The 17,401-nt window shown below is 52.7% G+C and overlaps 1 protein-coding gene across 3 annotated transcripts in view; it reads right to left on the bottom strand.

The window, feature by feature from the left end:
- Positions 1–3,763: 3,763 nt before the first annotated feature.
- ASIC2 (acid sensing ion channel subunit 2) overlaps positions 3,764–17,401 on the bottom strand; it is a 995,000-nt gene continuing 981,362 nt past the window's right edge. For 2 of the 3 annotated variants that reach the window (XM_072779486.1, XM_072779485.1), the window contains exons 5-10: positions 16,117–16,173; positions 14,539–14,692; positions 11,812–11,903; positions 8,283–8,362; positions 6,589–6,657; positions 3,764–4,706 (exon numbers count right to left, since the gene is read on the bottom strand). In XM_072779486.1, coding sequence (XP_072635587.1) covers positions 4,605–4,706; positions 6,589–6,657; positions 8,283–8,362; positions 11,812–11,903; positions 14,539–14,692; positions 16,117–16,173 — 554 coding nt within the window. In that variant the 3' untranslated portion in view covers positions 3,764–4,604. The remainder of the gene's footprint in view (positions 4,707–6,588; positions 6,658–8,282; positions 8,363–11,811; positions 11,904–14,538; positions 14,693–16,116; positions 16,174–17,401) is intronic. The other variant, XM_072779487.1, reaches the window with a different exon arrangement.

The raw sequence follows: 17,401 nt of genomic DNA on the forward strand, positions 1-17,401 counted from the left end.
GACACGTCTCTCATCCTTTGCACCTGCTAATCTCTAAGTGGTATTTTGGATGTTTTCCCCTTCCCCTTCTTTGCTTGGGTTCCCTGGACCTACATGGCAGTGTCCCTTCTCTAGCACTCCCTGACCTGCAGGCTTGGCATGTGCTGCTCTCTTGTTTTCTGAACCTGGGTTCATCTTTATAGTCGTGTGTTTACTTGTCGGGATTCCCTGCTCAGATGATAAATTCCTTAGGGGCAAGTTCCCAGCATATAATGGACAGCCAATCAATGGGAGTTGAAATAAATAGTGATCCTGTGTTCTTTCTGTGTTTCCGCTTCCCAGCTAAGCCAGGAAGCTAATCAAGCAGCATAGGGTTGCTCTGGGTGTGATGGATCAGGGCCAGCAGCATCCTTGGCCCCCAGAGCGTCCTTCTCTATTCTATAATGGGGGAGCTCATTCACTGGTGCTTTCTGAAGGCCCTCGCCTTTGCTCTGAGATTAATTTTCAAAATTAAATTAAAATCTTGGAGTTTGTGGAGGAAGAGGTCCCAGGTCCTTGGGCCTCTAGGGTCAGGCAGGCTGAGCTGAGCTCCCCCTGAGAAAACATGGTACCCACCAAGATCACACCCCTGGGTGGTGTCTGCCTTTGAGTTCCTCCTTCCCCGCTCACCAAGATCCTTTCTCCAGAGACCCTCTGTGAACCTTTCTCACTAGGCGTGTTCATGATAAAGACTCTTACAAAAATAGCTTCAAGCTGGAAAGAGGAAAATAAAATAACTCCGCTTCTCTCTGCCAAAAACAACAAAGCAACAGTGTGCAAGCAGCTAGCTCAGTCCTTGGCATGGCTACTCACAGAAATGCTTTTTCCTCCCACTGCCCCTAACTGCAGCAAACCCCACTGATTCTGTTTCTGAGGTTATGTGCTGTTATTTGATGGATCGAATGATTGATTTGGTTCTTTGAGATTACTGATAATTCGATGTGTGGTTTGGGCTTGTGACTGCTCTAAACTCCTGGCCCTCTGGTCATCATTTGGGTCTCTCTCGAAAATGTGACACGTTCCTGAGTCTCTTCTGTCTACCAAATGTCTCCAGGTCTTCACTGAGGAAATGATTACACACACGGCTACTTGTTGGAAATAAGAAGAGAATATACCACCACTCTCAAGAATTCAGGTGTAAAACTGTGTCTTTAGTTAACAACTGGCTAATACCAATCAGTAGCTGATTGGTACACGGAGCTGTTAATTTGCTCTCTTGAATTTCCTATCTTTTTCCCTTTAACAGGTTAAGTATGTAGATTTGCTCCAAAACGAACAAAACTAAAATCCCCAAATTGGAAGGGGCAGGTACATATGTGAGGCTTGGGGCAATCCAAACCCATTAGAATATTCTGTGCTCCATCACAAATTGATCTGAAGTTTTTTTTTCTTTCTTTCTTTCTTTCTTTCTTTCTTTCTTTCTTTCTTTCTTTCTTTCTTTCTTTGAAAGGAAGGCAGAAATCCAATGAAGAAGTTCAAATTGCAACTTTAGTATAGATTTTAAAAACATTTACGAAACTGTTAAACTGAACAAGGCAGAAGTATCCAGTAGATTCCCAACTCACTGAACAGACATTTCATTTGTTTCTGTCCCTGATGGGAGCAGTCTGAGAATGCTCACTGTTCCTCTGCATCTGACAGTCTAGGCACCAGAAGGACATTTTCCAGCCTGATGCAGTAGGGCATGTGTCTGTCTAAGGAGAGGGACTTCCATGCCCTGGGAATGTCCACTTTCAATGTTTCTTGCTTTGCGTCATGTTGGTGGGTCTAGATGGAATTTTCAAATGGAATTGTGAGCCTGGAAGCTTGGGAGTGCCTTTGGCATGGCCATGAATTCACTGTGTGATGTTAGGTAAGTCCCTCCCCTCTATTGGGTCTGCTCATTTGAATAATGAGGGCAGTAGGCTATATGCTCCAAATGGCCTTTGGTAGGTAGAACAGTGGCCCCCAAAGATGGCCACGTCCTAATTCTTGGCACCTGTGAATATGTTATTCCCTGTGGCCAAAGAGACTTTGAAGTTTGTGATGAAGTTAATGACCTTAAAATGGGGACATTATCATGGGTTATCAGGAGAGCCTGGTCTAATCATAAGAGTCCCTCTAAAGTGGAAGAAGGGGTCAAGAGAAGAGAGATGGGTCACATCTATGGGATAGAGGGAGGTGTGACCCAGGAGGTCACGGTTGTGTGAGGTAAGGACTCTATCCACCATTGCAGAGTTGGCAATGGGAGAAGAGGCCACCAGCCACAGAATGTGGGTGGCCTCTAGGAGCTGGAAAAGGTGAGGAAACAGTTTCTCTTCTAGAGCCTCTGGAAGGAACCCAGGCCTGCTGACACTTAGATTTTAGCCTGGTGAGATCCTGTCAGCCTTCTGACCTCCAGAGGTCGAAGACAATAAATTTGTGTGTTAAGCCACTATGTTTGTTGTAATTATGTTATAGTGGTGGTAGAAAATGAAAACAGGGTGCCTTCCAGCAGCATTGCGCTCAGTTCCTAAGGATTAAAGCTCACCTTGGCCAACAGCACCAGACGAGCCCAGCTGAGAAGGTACTGGGAAGAGGCATCTCAAGGATGCTGTGTCCCAGCCGCCTCCTGGCCACTGTATGTGTCCGGGCATGGCTGCTTTGATTCATCCCCCTCCGCACAAGGGGAGTAGTGCTGTCATGTGCCTCAAGTCTGAAGAGGCCTCTGAAATCATCTGTGAAGACACGGGTACAATATTATTTTCATCCTCAAATTGAGGGACCTGAATCCAGAGAGGTGCAGGTGTCCATCATCACACGGCTGCTGCAAGAAGGTGCTGGAGAGCCTTCCTAACTCCTGGGGCCAGGTTCTTTTCAGCAGGTCCCTGGGGAAAACCTTTTCCTTGTGTAGGAGTGGATCAGGCAGGGGAAAGAAGGGGAGACGACAGAGGGGGATTGAGATCAGGATAGAGATTGGGAGGCAGAGCCAGGGCCACAGCCCCAAGCTCCTGGTCCAGTCAGTGCCTTCTGTACATCTGTGCATGAAGAGGAAGGTACAAACCACATGAGGTTCTGGGGGAGACCTGGGGTAGTGAGTGGTGGGGGAAGGCGGGAAAGTAAAGCTTAGGCTACAGGAACCTGTGCCCTGGAATGAGTATGATCCCGAGCACAAGGATTTTGCCCAGATGGGAAGCTCTCCTTTGCCACAGAGGGGCTCAAAAGGGCCTGCCCTCTCCCCATGGGGCACCTCCACCCACCTTTCCCGCTTGGACAGTCTCTCAGCTGGGGAGCAAGGCAGGAAGCCAGTGTGACTTCTGCAGGGACAGGCAGGTCTGTTTGATGTGGGTGAGGAGAGGAGGTGGGGTGCAGAGGGCCTAGAGAGACTGGTGTGCGGGAGGGAGGCCAGAGTCAGAGGAGTCAGGACAGAAGACAGAGGCTTTTTTCATGGTTTCTAGGATTGGGCAGCATTCATTGCCTGCCCCACCTCTCCACCCCCTGCCTCTTCAAGCCACACACCTCTGGTCCAGGATTGCATCATTTCAGACCACGGGCTGTCACTTGTTAGTGGTCATGAAATCATTTATGAGGCTGCAACCAATAGTGTTTAGAGATTTAGAATAGACTAGAAGTGCATGCACTCTGTACACTTGGTAAAGCTAAGTGTCGTTGCAGGAAGCTTTATATATATATATATAATCTGTGGGTCTGGACTGGCAGGCCTAGCCCTTTCAAAAGGCTTCAGGGAGGGAGCCCTGATGGGGAAAAGGCAGCACCGACTCAGCCGTTTCCACAAGACCAGCTTTTAATATGACCGTGACTGGAAGCACGAATAAATAAACGCCAGAGAAAATGGAAAAACCAAATCAAACCAAACCTCAGAACATCAAAACCCAAATTCGGAAAACAAAACAAAACAAAAACAGATCTCGGACAGACAGACAAAACAAGCCCCCCAAAGGAAACAAGCTGGGTCACGGGGACAGCAGAATGACGTGGGTCCCATGGATGAGCCCCGGAGCTGCCCAGGCCACCCTGCCTCCCCCAGGCGCTGAGCCAGGGTGGGGTGGGGTGGGGGTGGCCCCGGTCAGCCCACAGGCCAGCTCGGGGAAGGGGATTGTGGGCAGGTTAAGAACCTTCACAAAGTACACAAGGACCGGACGTGGTTGAGAGTTCTACGCTTTCCCCCTTGATTGCAGTTGTGATTCCAGCGTGGCCACAGGGTGACCCTGGGGCTGGAAGCTGGTCCCACTGCACGGCTGCAGAGTGGCCGCTAGAAAGCACACGGAGGAGAGTCGTGTACAGACACAGACGTGGAGGTGGCGCCGTGAGCAGTCTGAGCATGCAGGTGCTTTATACATCTGGCAGTGAGATGTGATGGCAGGTTGGTTCTTGGACAGTTCCAGAGTGTGACTCATTTCTCCTAAGAGGGACGCACGGCGGGGCCCGAGGACGCGTCATGTCAGACGTGGCCGCAGCGAGGTTTTGGCAGAGAGTTTGCTATGTGTGCATAGGGGGCTCTTGCTTCTTTCTGTCATCGGGGGCTGTCCCACCTGAGCCTGCTGTCCCCTGTCCTGGGTCTCGGGCCTCCAGGTCTGTTTGGGGGGTGCCAGGTGGTCCAAGGGCCGTCAGCAGGCGATCTCCTCCAAGGTCCCCAGGGCCGTCTGCAGGGGCACGTTCACAGTGTGGCTGATGGTTTCAGAGTGGTTTGGCATCGTGTCACAAGTGCTCTGGAGGGAGGGGGACAGTGGGTGTTGAGATTCCTTCTGTGAAATGGCATCACGATGCCATTGGCAGCCCAGCCTAGGCCCTGGGAACCGTAGGCCTGCTTGTGGGCTCTCCCCAGGGCACCACTGCTTCTGCCCCAGACATCTTGGGGTTGGTTTGTGGTGGTGAGGCACGAGGCTTGGGTGGGGAGGCTCGCTGCCTTACCACTGCCCATCTAGGTGCCCCCAGGGTGGGGAGAGGGCTCCCTGGTGATGGGGCTCAGCAGCTGCTTTGAACTTCTCTTCTAGAGGTGCCCCTAATGTGCCACCTGAAGCTACATCTGAGTGCTCTCTAGTTATGGGGCAGGAGGATATCTCCCCACCCTCATCCTGGGGGGTCCCCCTTGAGACCTACTTGGGATGGAGAAGGTAGAGCCTGTGGCTAGACTTGGGGGAAGGGGGGGCCAATTGCTGAGGCCAAAGAGGAGTGGGGAGGCACCCAAAACCCAGAAGCAGAGGAGTCACAATGGAGCTTTAGGGTTAGGCCAGAGGAAAACAGTCTCAGGTCCCTGAGCAGGGCAAGGCTGGGAGGGCCTTGCGTCTGCCCAGTGACTCCCAGGCTGCAGAAGCAGGCTGGAGGCTGGGAGGGATGGGAGCAGATACTGTCTAGGAGGCTGTGCCAAGAATGTTGTGGAGATTTGATGAGGATGGGGTTGGGGAGGGGGAGTGGTGGGAGGGGGAGGATCTAGGGGAGGGGCAGGGAGCAGAGGGGAGGCTGTAACTGGAGACATTCTGAGGGCAGAGGGAAGGTGGGGTGAGGGAGGGAACCTCCACTTGCTGAGCACTTACTATAAACTGGGCACTGCTGCTGGCTTTATAGGCACAGCCCCACTGAATCCAAATATCGCCTGCCCGAGGTCCCTGTGAGTCTGCAGATGCTGGGGCACACAGCTACACACAGCTACGGACCTGAGTCCAGAGCCTGGGCCCCTTCCACCTGCCCTCCCCTCCTCAGTCTTCTACTCAACGGAGCCGCAGGGGCCCGAGAGAACCAAAGCAGAGATTTTTTTAGCCTGGGAGGTGGGTAGAGAAATAGTGTCTGGAACAGAAATGGGGGCCTGTCTGGGGGATGGGGCTGGCCTCATTTTGGATCTGCTGACTTGGGGGGTTGGGGGATGGTTGCCTAGTAGGCGTGGTGCTGCCAGGGCAGAAGTCTCCTCTGGGGAGAGCTGGAGACACCAGGAGGCCGAGGCTCGAGCCTTGGGAAGGAGAGCAGAGAGCCGCAAGAGAGGCAGAGCAGGACGGGGGTCAGGGGAGCTCTGCGTCCAGCTCTGCCACTCACCAGCTGGGGGACCGTGGGCTTCTGGGTCTCAAGTGCCTCAAATACAAAATGGAGATAAGAAAAGACTTTTCTCTGGGGGTAACTGTGCAGCTGAAGCCATACGGCACTCTCCAGGCACATGGCACAGTGCCTTTCGGGTCCCTGGCACGTGGTATTGGCAGTTATGATGGGTATCACTGCTGCTACCAACCTCACGGGGCCCCAAGTTCCGTGTCCCCTTCAAACGGAATAGAGCACCAGTGACGTCCTTATTTGCATTTTGCTGCCCTGAGAAATAAGGGAGCAGGGCCTCCTGCTTCTCCCACGGCAGGAGTTGAGAGCAGTAGCCCCCTGGCCCTGGACAAGCTGGACTGCGCCAGCCAGGACCTCCCCTCGCAGCAGCTCCTGGAATTCCCTGTGCCCACGGCTTGCTATCGGGCCTGGGGCACATGGGAGTGTCCTCCGACAAGCCACGTTAAGGTGTGCGGTGAGGGGCGTCCTTCCTGCCCCGGCCCGGCACCTGGTCTCCTAAGGCCCGCAAGAGCAGGGGACTAGGACAACCTATGGTGCATGGGCTTCTCTTACCACGTTCTCATCGTGGCTCCCTTCGTCCTCTTCTTTGCCAAGCAAGTCTAAGAGCTTCTCTTTGATCAGCTGCAAGAAAATCAGGACGAGGTTGGTCAGGCTGGGGGAATGGTGCGAAGGTAGAGGACCTCCCTTGACTTGGCTCAGCCCAGCCTGGCACCAGTTCTGGCAGCCCCTCCCCAAGCTTTTGGCTGAAGTGAGGTTTTGGTGCAGGAGCTAGAGCCTGGCGGGAGGTCAGAGGAGGGCCCATCGGCATGGGGACTGTTTTTCTCTTGCGGACAGAGGGTGTGCATGAACAGCCTAGGAGACCATTTCTGAGGCTGGGCCAGGGGGATGAGGCCTGACAGTCCCACTGTTCATAAGAGCAGGGCACCCCTGAATCGATAATATTTGATTCTTAGCAATAAAGGGTGGGCATTAAACATGTTACCTGGTATGATGCGATTTCCATAACTTTATATACAGCTTTTCACCAAAATTAATAAACAAAGCAGAATAAGATCTGGCCAGGGAGCCTGATTTGGGTTTGGGGAGCAAGGTCACCATGCTGGGAGGTGGAGTGGGCCTTAGGGGTTCTCCAGGTCCCCACAAAGTTTCCCAGTGGCCTTTGGCCAAGGACAACCCTCTCTGGGAGGAAGAATGCCTGCTCTGCAGGCTCCTCTTACTGGACTGGAACTCAGGTGGTCCTGGAGATGTTGAGGAGTCCCCTTAAGAATTCTGGAGCCCGGGACACCTAGGTGGCTCAGTGGTTGAGCGCCTGCCTTTGGCTCAAGGTGTGATCCTGGATTCCCAGGTTCAAGTCCCACATCGGGCTCCCTGCATGGAGCCTGCTTCTCCCTCTGCCTGTGTCTCTGCCTCTCTCTCTCTCTCTCTGTCTCTTATGAATAAATAAATAAAATCTTAAAAAAAAATGAATTCTGGAGCTCTCTAAGCCTGCCTGGCTCTGGGTGAGGTGGGGAGAGGAGGGGAAGGCTGAGGAGTGCCAAAATGCTCAGAGCTAGAAGCCACTGTCTGGTGCCCTCAGAGCTTTCAGAAGCTCTGCTCCAGCCGCTGTTGAGGGAGATATCTCAGGCTATGAACAGGTAGAAATGGCCTGTGTGCTCTTGCTCTTCTTGCTCAGGATTGGTGGAGGCTGCCAAAAATGCCCCTTCCTTAAACCTGCCAGCACCAGGGCAGGTACTTCTCAGGTGACGGGCCACCCGGAAGGCAGGTGTGTGCCTGTGTGTGTTGTGTGAATGCAGCGTATATGTGTGAGTGAGTGGTATGTCTACGGTGTGCGTGTGCATTTGTGAGTGATGTGTGTGAGCGGTGTGCGCATGCGTGTGCTGTGAGCGTGTGGGCACAGACACACACAGGTGTGAGGCCACCACAGCTGGTCTTGTGTGGGAGGGGCTCAGAGCTGGCCTCCATTTGGGCTCTTCTTCTCAACCCTCCCTCTCCCTTTCTTCAAGTGTGGACAGCCCACAGCTCTTCCAGTTCCCTGAGGACAGGAGCCAGCCTCTGTCTCTCTCAGACCCTCCTCCTCCTCCCTGCCTAGGACTTGGTGATAAATCTCTGTAGGCAGGGAGGGGGAAGTAGGCTCTGGGTGAAAGGAGGCCATCCTCCCCCCACCCCCCATGCTTTGGTTCTGAACACTGAGGTAGGATGAGGGTCCCAGCAGATGGTCATTTTCCCATGAACAGCCCCAATCTTACCTCATAAATATAATCAAAGAGCTCTAGTATTGTAAGGATACTAGCACCAATAAACAATCCCATCTGACCACCAATATCACCTGGAGAGAGAGAAAAGATCAAAGATTTGGCTTTACTCATGGCACTTCTTGGAAGGGGCGAACGGATGTACCCAGAAACCAGACCTTTGGAATGGCTCCCCATCCATAGGGAGCCTGGGCCTGGAACAGGTCAGGCCTTGGACAACTCCCTCTCATGCTGCAAAGCACCCAGTGGAGATGGGAACTAACGCAGATGCTTACTGGAGGACCTAGAGTAGACCTCACAGGCCAATGGGCTCATTCAGTTACCTTCAGAACCACACTGAGTGGGCCCTGCTCTGGCTCTGGGCTGGGATTAGACACAAGGTGAGACAAGAACCTCGTCTGGGGCGAGGACAGTCTAGCCCAAGAGTCAGATGTCAGGTGCCCTGGGTGAGGATCTCAGGGTCAATGGCACAGGAGAAGAGACTCTCTCCCCTGCTCCCGCCACCATGACGAGGCCCGTACATAGGGTACGTTTCACCCTCAGGATGAGGTTGTAGGAAGCATTCCCTAACTCCCCTACCTGAAAGTAACTGTTCAATTTGGTCTTTGTCTAGAGTAGAGGTTCTTGCCTTGGGGTGTACAGGCCCCACTGACCAAAGTCCTTCTTGACTGGTCTTCAGGTCCCCTCCTAGGAGACCTGCCTGGGGTGTAGATGCCTGGACCTACCCCAGGTCTTTTCAATCAGGATCTCTGGGGTTGGGGTCTGGAAGTCAGGATTTTTAAGTTCCCAGGTGTCTCTTGCCCACCAGGGCTCAAGAACAACTCTTTTGTGGGAGTTGCAGATGGTTGGAGACCCCCCCCCCTTTTTTTTTTGAGACCCTTTGAAACTGAATGCAAAATGTTATATGTATGTACCTGGGCATTTGTAGTGGAAGAGTCCCTATTGGAGAAGCTATCGTCAGATTCTGCAAGGGGTTCTTGTGCCTGCAAAAGCCCAATGCTGTGCTCCGGAGCCAGTGTGGTGGAGCAGAGGGCTCAGAGGCTGAGGGCTCAGGGCTCAGAGGCTGAGTTGGGAGAGTGGCTACTGACTTGCTGCATGGCTTTGATAAACCCTGACCTTCTCGGTAGCTTTGCCTTCAGAAGGCATTTGGTGGAGAGGGGAGCTGAGGAGATTGCTTGAGGTGCTTGCCAGCTGGAACCCCTCTGACTGTTAGCTGCTGGGCTGGGCAGGGAGAGCGCTGGGAAAGAGGGTGCTGCCAGCGTGGGTGCACAGTCTTCCTGGAGACCGCAGATTTGAGGACTATCTGTTGGCTACACCTGCCCTCTCCATCCCTGATCACGGCTGAGGGGAGTCTGGCAACCAGTCCCAGGGAAGCAGGCAGAGAGGGTGGGGAGGGGGCTCCAAATGGTTCCCCTTACTCCCCTCCCACCCTGCTCCCTCTCCTGCCCTTAGTGGGGGCGTTACTGGGAAGTATGTACTTACTGATGTACAGGTCAGGTTTGAGGTGTGTGTTTGCACGAGCATACAGTGTGATCGAGTATGGGTATGTGCCAGGGTGCTCTGTGTATGCATGTTTGTGTAGAAGCAAGAGACAGCTGGCTGTCAATGGGTTTATGCAGGTGGCTACTTATGGCTAGGGAAGGGACACTGAGTGTGTCTAAGTGTGTGTGAGTGTGGCTTCATGGAGGTGGACATAGTGTGTCTGAGTGTGTAGAACCTGTGTGAGCACGTTTGTGTACAGGCAGGTGTACGTGATGTGTCCGTAGACACGTAGTGTGTATGTACATACATGTCTCTGCTGCCGCGTGGCCTGCATGCAGGTCTGTGCTTCTCTGCACTGGCATGTGTAGCTCACCACCGTGGGCATGCATGTGCCACACTTTGGGATGAGGTGTGCTGTGCGTGGCATGAGGGCATGTGCGGTGTGCACTGGGGTGAGGGTGGGCAGCATGGTGGTGAGGGAAGGGCCCGATGGGCCTGATGGCTGAGGGTTTGCGAGTGGCACACGCTCATCACGGGAGGTACAGATGGCAGAGTGATTTTCTCAGCAGGCTATTCTGGGTGGGAACAAGATGCTGGGAACATGCTCATCCTCATATCTGATGCAGAGATGAGCTATCCTTTCTGACAGATTCAGAAGTCAGGCCCTCCTCAGTGCGTGCGTGTGTGTGTGTGTGTGTGTGTGTGTGTGTGAGAAAGAGAGAGAGAGAGAGAGAGAGAGAGAGAAAGCACGAGTGAGAGAGAACAGTGAGCCTATGTTGGGGAGGGTAGGAAGAGCCCTGTCTTTAGTTCTCTTTAGGAAATGGACAAGGTGACAGAGGCAGAGCGAGGGGATCTACATCTCCGGAGCATGACTCTACCTCTTGGCTCATTCCTTTTTGGCCACAACAGTCTCTGAGACCCAAGTGACAACCACCTTATCCCAGCAAGTGCCAGCTGTGGCCCAGTCCCCAGTCTCTTAGGAGAGGTGCAGAGATGCTCAGATGGCATCTGGAAGCACCAGCTGGGCCTTGGGTACCTGGCATGGTGACTGTCCAGGTACCAGAAACTACTCTGTATGGACCTTCTTTGGGGGGTGTGTGTGTGTGCTTTATCCCAGGTAGCCACCACAATAAACTCATCAGGTGGTTTTGTTAGACCCATTTTACAGATGAGGGACCTGACATATATTCTCGTAGCTGGTATGCAGCAGTGTGACACTGTACATCTCTACTTCCCCTTCCACCTGCCCACTGCCCCCAGGGATACCCCTCTCAATCTACCCAGCTTCCAGAGACAATAGCAGCTGATTTTCCTTGTAGGGACAGCAAAATGTCCTTTCTTGGGAGTGAGTAGGAGTTGGGAGAAAGGCCCCAGGGGCAGGTCTTTTAACTGTCCACCCTTGGAGGTCTTGTGGGTTTTGCATTGGGCGGAGAAGGGTTGAAATAAACTCCCTGCATCCATTATGTGCCTATGCGGCCAGGGTTGCTGACGTGAACTTGTGTGGGGGTGGCAGTCAGGTTTGTAGACATCTGGGGACATGTGGCCCTTCTTCTGTGTTTGACAAAGGACTCTCAGTCTACAGGGAACATCTGGCCTCAATGCTGCAATGTTGCTTTCCAGGTTGGGCTCCACCTGGGGGGGACCCTTATTGCCTGGGGACCACCCACAGCTCAGCCTTCCCTCCATCTGACAGCTCTTTCTTCCCACTGTGGCCCTGGGGCTCACTCCAACCTGGGGGCAGAAGACCCAGGAATCTGACAGGGCAGTGCTGGAAAGGCCTTGAGAGGCCTTCTAGTTTACTTGCCTATGGTGATGGGGAAACTCAAGCCTGAACTGGGGCATGAACTGGGCCTCAAACCTGTCACGTTGGAGTCCTTCCCATTCTGGGACAGAGGGAGTAATTAGCACGTTAATTACTCCCAGACTCCTCAGAAGGTGCATATACCTATCTGCCTGCCTGCCCACCCCCTGCCTGCTCCCCCTCGCTCCCCTCGCTCCCCACCACGACATGTGGAAATTAGTGCAGCAGACACCGACTTACCAAGTAAGGCAGCGACTTCATATGCCTTCTTCTGTTCAATTGTCTCATAATTGAGAGCTTCAAAGAATATATCCAGAACAAGGATGTTCTCTCTGCAGAGGGAATATTCAGTATCATATGGGGTGAAAACCATTGGGTGCTATGCACGGATTATCTGACAGCTTTCCCACTGACGGCAGGAGAGGCTGAGCCCAGGAGAGGCTGAGCCCGGGAAAGTGCAACAGCCAGCCCCGAAGTTAGATCTGGTTAGTGGCAGAGCTGGCCTCGGAACCCAGAGTTCTGACCGCCCCCCCAGCCCTGTGCTCTTTATAGACCCTCTGCCCCTCGGCTGTCCCCTCCTTGTTTCCTTTCTGAGTCCTGCCTGGTTTCCAGGTCTCTGAGCCTCTAAAAGATCTGCCTGGCTCGTCACCTGCAGGTGAGCTCAGTACTTTCTTTTCTTTTTTTTTTTAGATTTTATTTTATTTATTCATTCATGAGAGACACAGAGAGGCAGAGACACAGGCAGAGGGAGAAGCAGGCTCCCTGCAGGGAGCACGATGTGGGACTGGATCCTGGGACTGTGGGATCACTCCCTGAGCCCATGACCCACCCAGGCACCTCTGCTCAGTACTCTCTTGACAAGCTCTTCACTCTCTGGCCCTGCTTGTGCCAGCTGACCTGCTGGGTACCCCCTACCCACTCGTGAGAGCCCCCATGTTCCAACTTGGATTTATAACAAGCTTCTCCTAGTGGGCAGCCCTGAGTCTAGCACTGCCAAGGCATCTGCCAGGGTCAGGGAGGGCTTTTAGGGAGTAGATCTGTACCTGGCTGGGGAGGGGGGTTCCCGGTTCCCTTTTGCTCCTTTAGGAAGGTGTGTTAATAAGACACATTTTGGCAGGAAAAGTCATTGCTGCTGGTAGAATGTCTGCTCGGCAGTGTGGCCTGGCACCTCCTACTCCCCATCTCCTTCCACACTGGTCACAATGGCTTCAGTACCCCCTGTTCTCAATCTGCTGAGCCAAAGCTGAACCCAGGATGGGATTGGTGTTGGCCTTGGCGGGAGTGGGTGGGTGGGTGGGGTTGGCTGGGGAGAGAAAGGCAAATCCTCCTCCCCATGTAAGTGTCACCATGGCTTGTCTGAGTGATGGCCACTGCCTCTTGCCAGGCTCCCTCCCTCCCTGCCTGGCTTCCCTTCTGTCCTCTGCACTGCCCCCTGAAGGATCTTTCTAAAACTGCTCAACTGAGTCACATTACAATTACAGTTCAGTCCCTCAGTCACACAGGTACGTTTAAAATGCGCAACAGCCACAGATGGTTAGTGGCCCCTACATTGGACATCATAGATACAGAACATTTCCATCTTTGTAGAAAGTTCTGTTGCAGGGCAGTGGTCTAAAATACACACCCACTCAGAGCTCTTCAGAGGCTCCCTATTCTCTTCGGGGCAAGTCCCCTCCCAGTGCCCCACCCCACGGCCAGCTCAGCCCACAAGTCCCTCTGGCTCTGACGCATCCACCTGCTGCAGCTCTGCCCCATGCTCATCCTCTCTGCTCAGCCTCTGCTTGTGACACCTCTTCTCCCCTGGCTTTCCTTCATTTCATCTGTTAGAAGATATTCTTTGAGTGACAACTCTGTGCCAGACACTCTACAGCAGAGAACAAAAGGAAAGGCTCCTGCCTTCAGGGAGTTTGCAGTTTAGTAGGGAACACACACAGGAATACAGACTTACACACTTTGGTGAGTGTTATAAAGGAAAATACCAGAGTGCTTTCAGAGGAAAATAAAGGGAGGGGCACCAAGTTAGCTGTTTGAGAAGATGACTTTTATTTATTTATAGAAAAGATTTTTTTTTTTAAAGATTGTATTTATTCATAGAGACACACAGAGAGAGAGGCAGAGACACAGGCAGAGGGAGAAGCAGGCTCCATGCAGGGAGCCCGACGTGGGACTCAATCCCTGGTCTCCAGGATCAGGCCCTGGGCTGAAGGCGGCACTAAACTGCTGAGCCACCCAGGCTGCCCAAGATTTTATTTCTTTAACACATACGGAGAGAGAGCGTGCACAAGCAGGGAGAGCTGCAGAGGGGGAGGGAGAAGCAGACTCCCTATTAAGCAGGGACCCTGACCTGGACTTGATCTCAGGACTCCTGGGATCATGACCTGAGCTGAAGACAGACACCCAACCGACTGAGCCACCCAGGCGCCTCTGAGGGGATGACCTTTAAATGGAGACTTGCAGGGACGCCTGGGTGGCTCAGTGGTTAAGCATCTGCCTTCAGCTCAGGGTGTGATCCTGGAGTCCCTGAATGGAGTCCCACAGGGGGTTCCCTGCATGGGGCCTGCTTCTCCCTCTGTCTATGTCTCTGCCTCTCTCTCCCTCTCCCTGTGTGTGTGTGCCTCATGAATAAATAAATAAAATCTAAAAAAAAATAAAATAAAATAAATGGAGACTGGCACATGAGGAACGAGTTAGGTAAAGTGTGAGAGGAAAACATTCCAGGCAGAGGGAAGAGAATGTGCAAGGCCTGCCTGGAATACTCCTTCACGCTCCTGAAGGTCCAGGGGCTGCAGCCTAACTATCTTTGTCTTTGCTTTCTGAGTCCTCAACACAGAGTTTGGCACACAGCTGAGTTCGGTTAGTATCTGCCAAATGGAGCCAACTGCCTCCCTTTGGCGTCTTCCTCAATGACCCCCAGTTCCTCCGGCTTCCACCCCTTTGCCCTATGCCTGCCAGGCCCACTTAGCTTACGAGATATATTTTTCTGATTTGTTAAATTTCTTCTCGAGGTACTTGGCTGATGTCTTGCTGGGGATCTTCACCATGGAGAGCTCTTTGTTGTAGCGGGTCAGGTTGCAGGGTGTCCTGCAGAGACAGTAATTACTGTCCTTCTCCGCCAGCAGACCTGGAGGGGAGAGGGGGCGGGGCTTAGTCCGGTGCGGGAGGCGGGCCCAGGCTGGGAGGAGGTGCCCTCCCGGGGCAGTGAGGGGCGGGGCCTGAGGAGGCGGAGCTGGGCTTTGGCTCTAGGCTGGGGAGGCTGTGAGCTCTCATTGAAAAGGCCTTCACTCTTCCCATGTTTCTCTGGATCCTCTTCTCCTCTGACTTCCTTTATTGTTATGTTGCTCTTTAAAAATTGTTGAAAAGGCATCACTTTCGGAGAACGCGCTCCCGGGGAGTCCTGGCCCCTTCAGCTTCCCGGAGCCGCCTTCTCTGCTCCTAGCCTCAGTGTTCCCATCCACAAAGTGGGCCTCCCGTCAAGGGCAAACGTGGGAGACCATTTTATCTGAAGCCCAGGTCTCCGTGGCGTTCCCTCTGCGGCTCCTTCTTTGCCAGAGCCTGCCTCTCCTGCCTGCTGGGTTAGGGCACAAGCAAAGATCCCTAATTCCTGTCCCTAGAAGCAACCTCCCTGCTCTGGAACGCTTCCTTCCCTCTGCTCCCCTCTTCCCCTAGGATGGGGTGGCTGAAGACATCACTTCCCTCCCTCCGTCTGTCTGCTCATCGCAGTGTTACACACAGGCTTTGTCGATTCTGTACTCCAAAGAGAGACGCCTTGGTCCACGTCAGAAGTCTCTCCCTCTCATCTAAGCCCCGCCTCCCCCACCAGTCCTTCTGGAAGCATCTGGGCGCATGCACGAGTCCAGAGCCGTCCCCCTTTAGCTCCAGCAAGTGCAGCTGCTGAATGAAACTGAGCCCATATGATTTAAACACCCTCTCTGTTTGTCTTCATTATAGATCACTTCCCAGGTCCCGAGAGAGGCAGGCATGTGGAGTGGGTCAAGCTCTGGGGTTGTAGCTTCTTTGTGGGATCTCCCCCACTGGAAGTGTTCCTTCCAGTGGAGGAATCCAGCAGTTATTCCAACCTGGAAGCACCCAGCAAGAGGAGGAAAGGAGGAGGAGAAGGAAGTGGAGGAGGAGGAGGAAGAGGAGAATGACGGCAAAGAAATGCACACCGGCTGCCCCTCCTCTCCCCTACCTCCTTTGGTGCCCACCCAGATGCCCACTGTGCATCCTCTCTCCATCTCTGTCCCCTCTTCTGCATTCCCTTGGTGCTCTCCATTTCCAGGAAACCCAGTCTACCTCTACTTGCACCTCTCTACTTTTCTTTCTTTCCCCCAGTGCTTGGTCAGCCCTCATCTACCTGCCTGCATCCCTGCATCCTTCCCTCCCCACCCTTATCTCCTTCCTCCTCTTCTGTCTCTGCAGTGCAGCCCCCACTCCCTGTCAGCCTCTCCTCCCGCTCTTTTCCTTCCCCCTTCTGCCCCATTTCTCCCACACCCAGAAGGCCTCTGAGGTCTCAGCCCTCCACTCCATTTGTCCCCCAGTACTGACCTAGGGCAGGCTCTGCACACTCCTTGTGCTGCTCAGGAGTACAGAAAGGGGCATCCCCTGCAAAGAAGAGACACAGGGACTCAGGCAGCAACACCTCCCTCCTGGGTTGGGGGAAGGGAATGCATCCTGCCACGAGGAGGGGCAGTCAGAAGGGAACCACCCATCAGAGCTGCCTGTGGGCAATTGGGCTGTAGTGTACCCGGAGCCAGGGGGTTGGGTCTGCTCTGCTCTGTGAGCTTGAGCAGTTGATAATAGGGTCCACCTAGCTAACTTCTCCCAGATTCCTGTGCTGCTCCAACCAGCTCAGATGGGTGATAGGTGAGAAAGCCTGGGTGGCTGAAAGCAGGGAGGTGGCGGAAAGCACCTGCTACCTCTGGCACACATCACCGCCTTTAACTCACATGGATACCTTCTCAAATAGGAAATACTGTGTCTGTTTTACCCATATGAAACTTGAGGCTTAAGTATCCGGCCTTCCCAGGACACCAGAGCTGGCAGTGATGGAAGTGGGCTCTGACCCCAAGGCCAGGGCTCTTTCCTGAACACCCCTCTGCTGTGAGAAAGGGCTGCTTTGTAAATCTCCTCTTGCTCTGCCCTTAATTCCACGCTAGTAACTGAGATGCCATTAACAATGTCACGAGTGGAATGACAAAAATCTGCTGCTTGCTTTTGGCTCAGATTCCATGGGAGAACCGCACTGGCTGCTGACCCGGTCTGAGTATCAGGCAGGTAACATTCATCAGTGCTTTATTCTCCTTTCTGGTCTCTCAGTAATATATCCAGAACCCCTCCTTTTTTCCTTTTGCCAAGTGCTAAAGTTAAACCTGCCATACAATGTCCTTTCCATACTATTTCCCTAGACATCTTTTTCAAGAGCTGAGCTTGTAGGCTTCCTCCTTTCCAACAAGAACAATTTAACTGACATGTTTCCCTTTTTGCTCTGTCTCCTGGGAGTTTTTAAAAGATCAAGGGAGGCAATTTTAAAGATCAACAATTATACACTTACATTACTAGGAAAATTGTTGGTTACTGATGGAATTATTCAGAATTTAGCTAGAAGCAGGTTCATTTCAGCAATGATTGCACAGAAAACAATCGATCATGAACTAAATGTCTGACATAAGAATTTAGTTAAATAAATTTAAAGTATGATACGACTATGAAATAGTAGCCATGAAATATAATAGCAAAGTTCCCAACATACAGTAGGTCATCAGGCAATAGTACTTTTGGTTTCCTCTCGCTATGTGCTAATACAGTGACCATTGACTTTTGCATTTTTATA

This window comes from Canis lupus, chromosome 16, assembly GCF_048164855.1.
Source record: "Canis lupus baileyi chromosome 16, mCanLup2.hap1, whole genome shotgun sequence".
Classification (NCBI taxonomy): domain Eukaryota; kingdom Metazoa; phylum Chordata; class Mammalia; order Carnivora; family Canidae; genus Canis; species Canis lupus.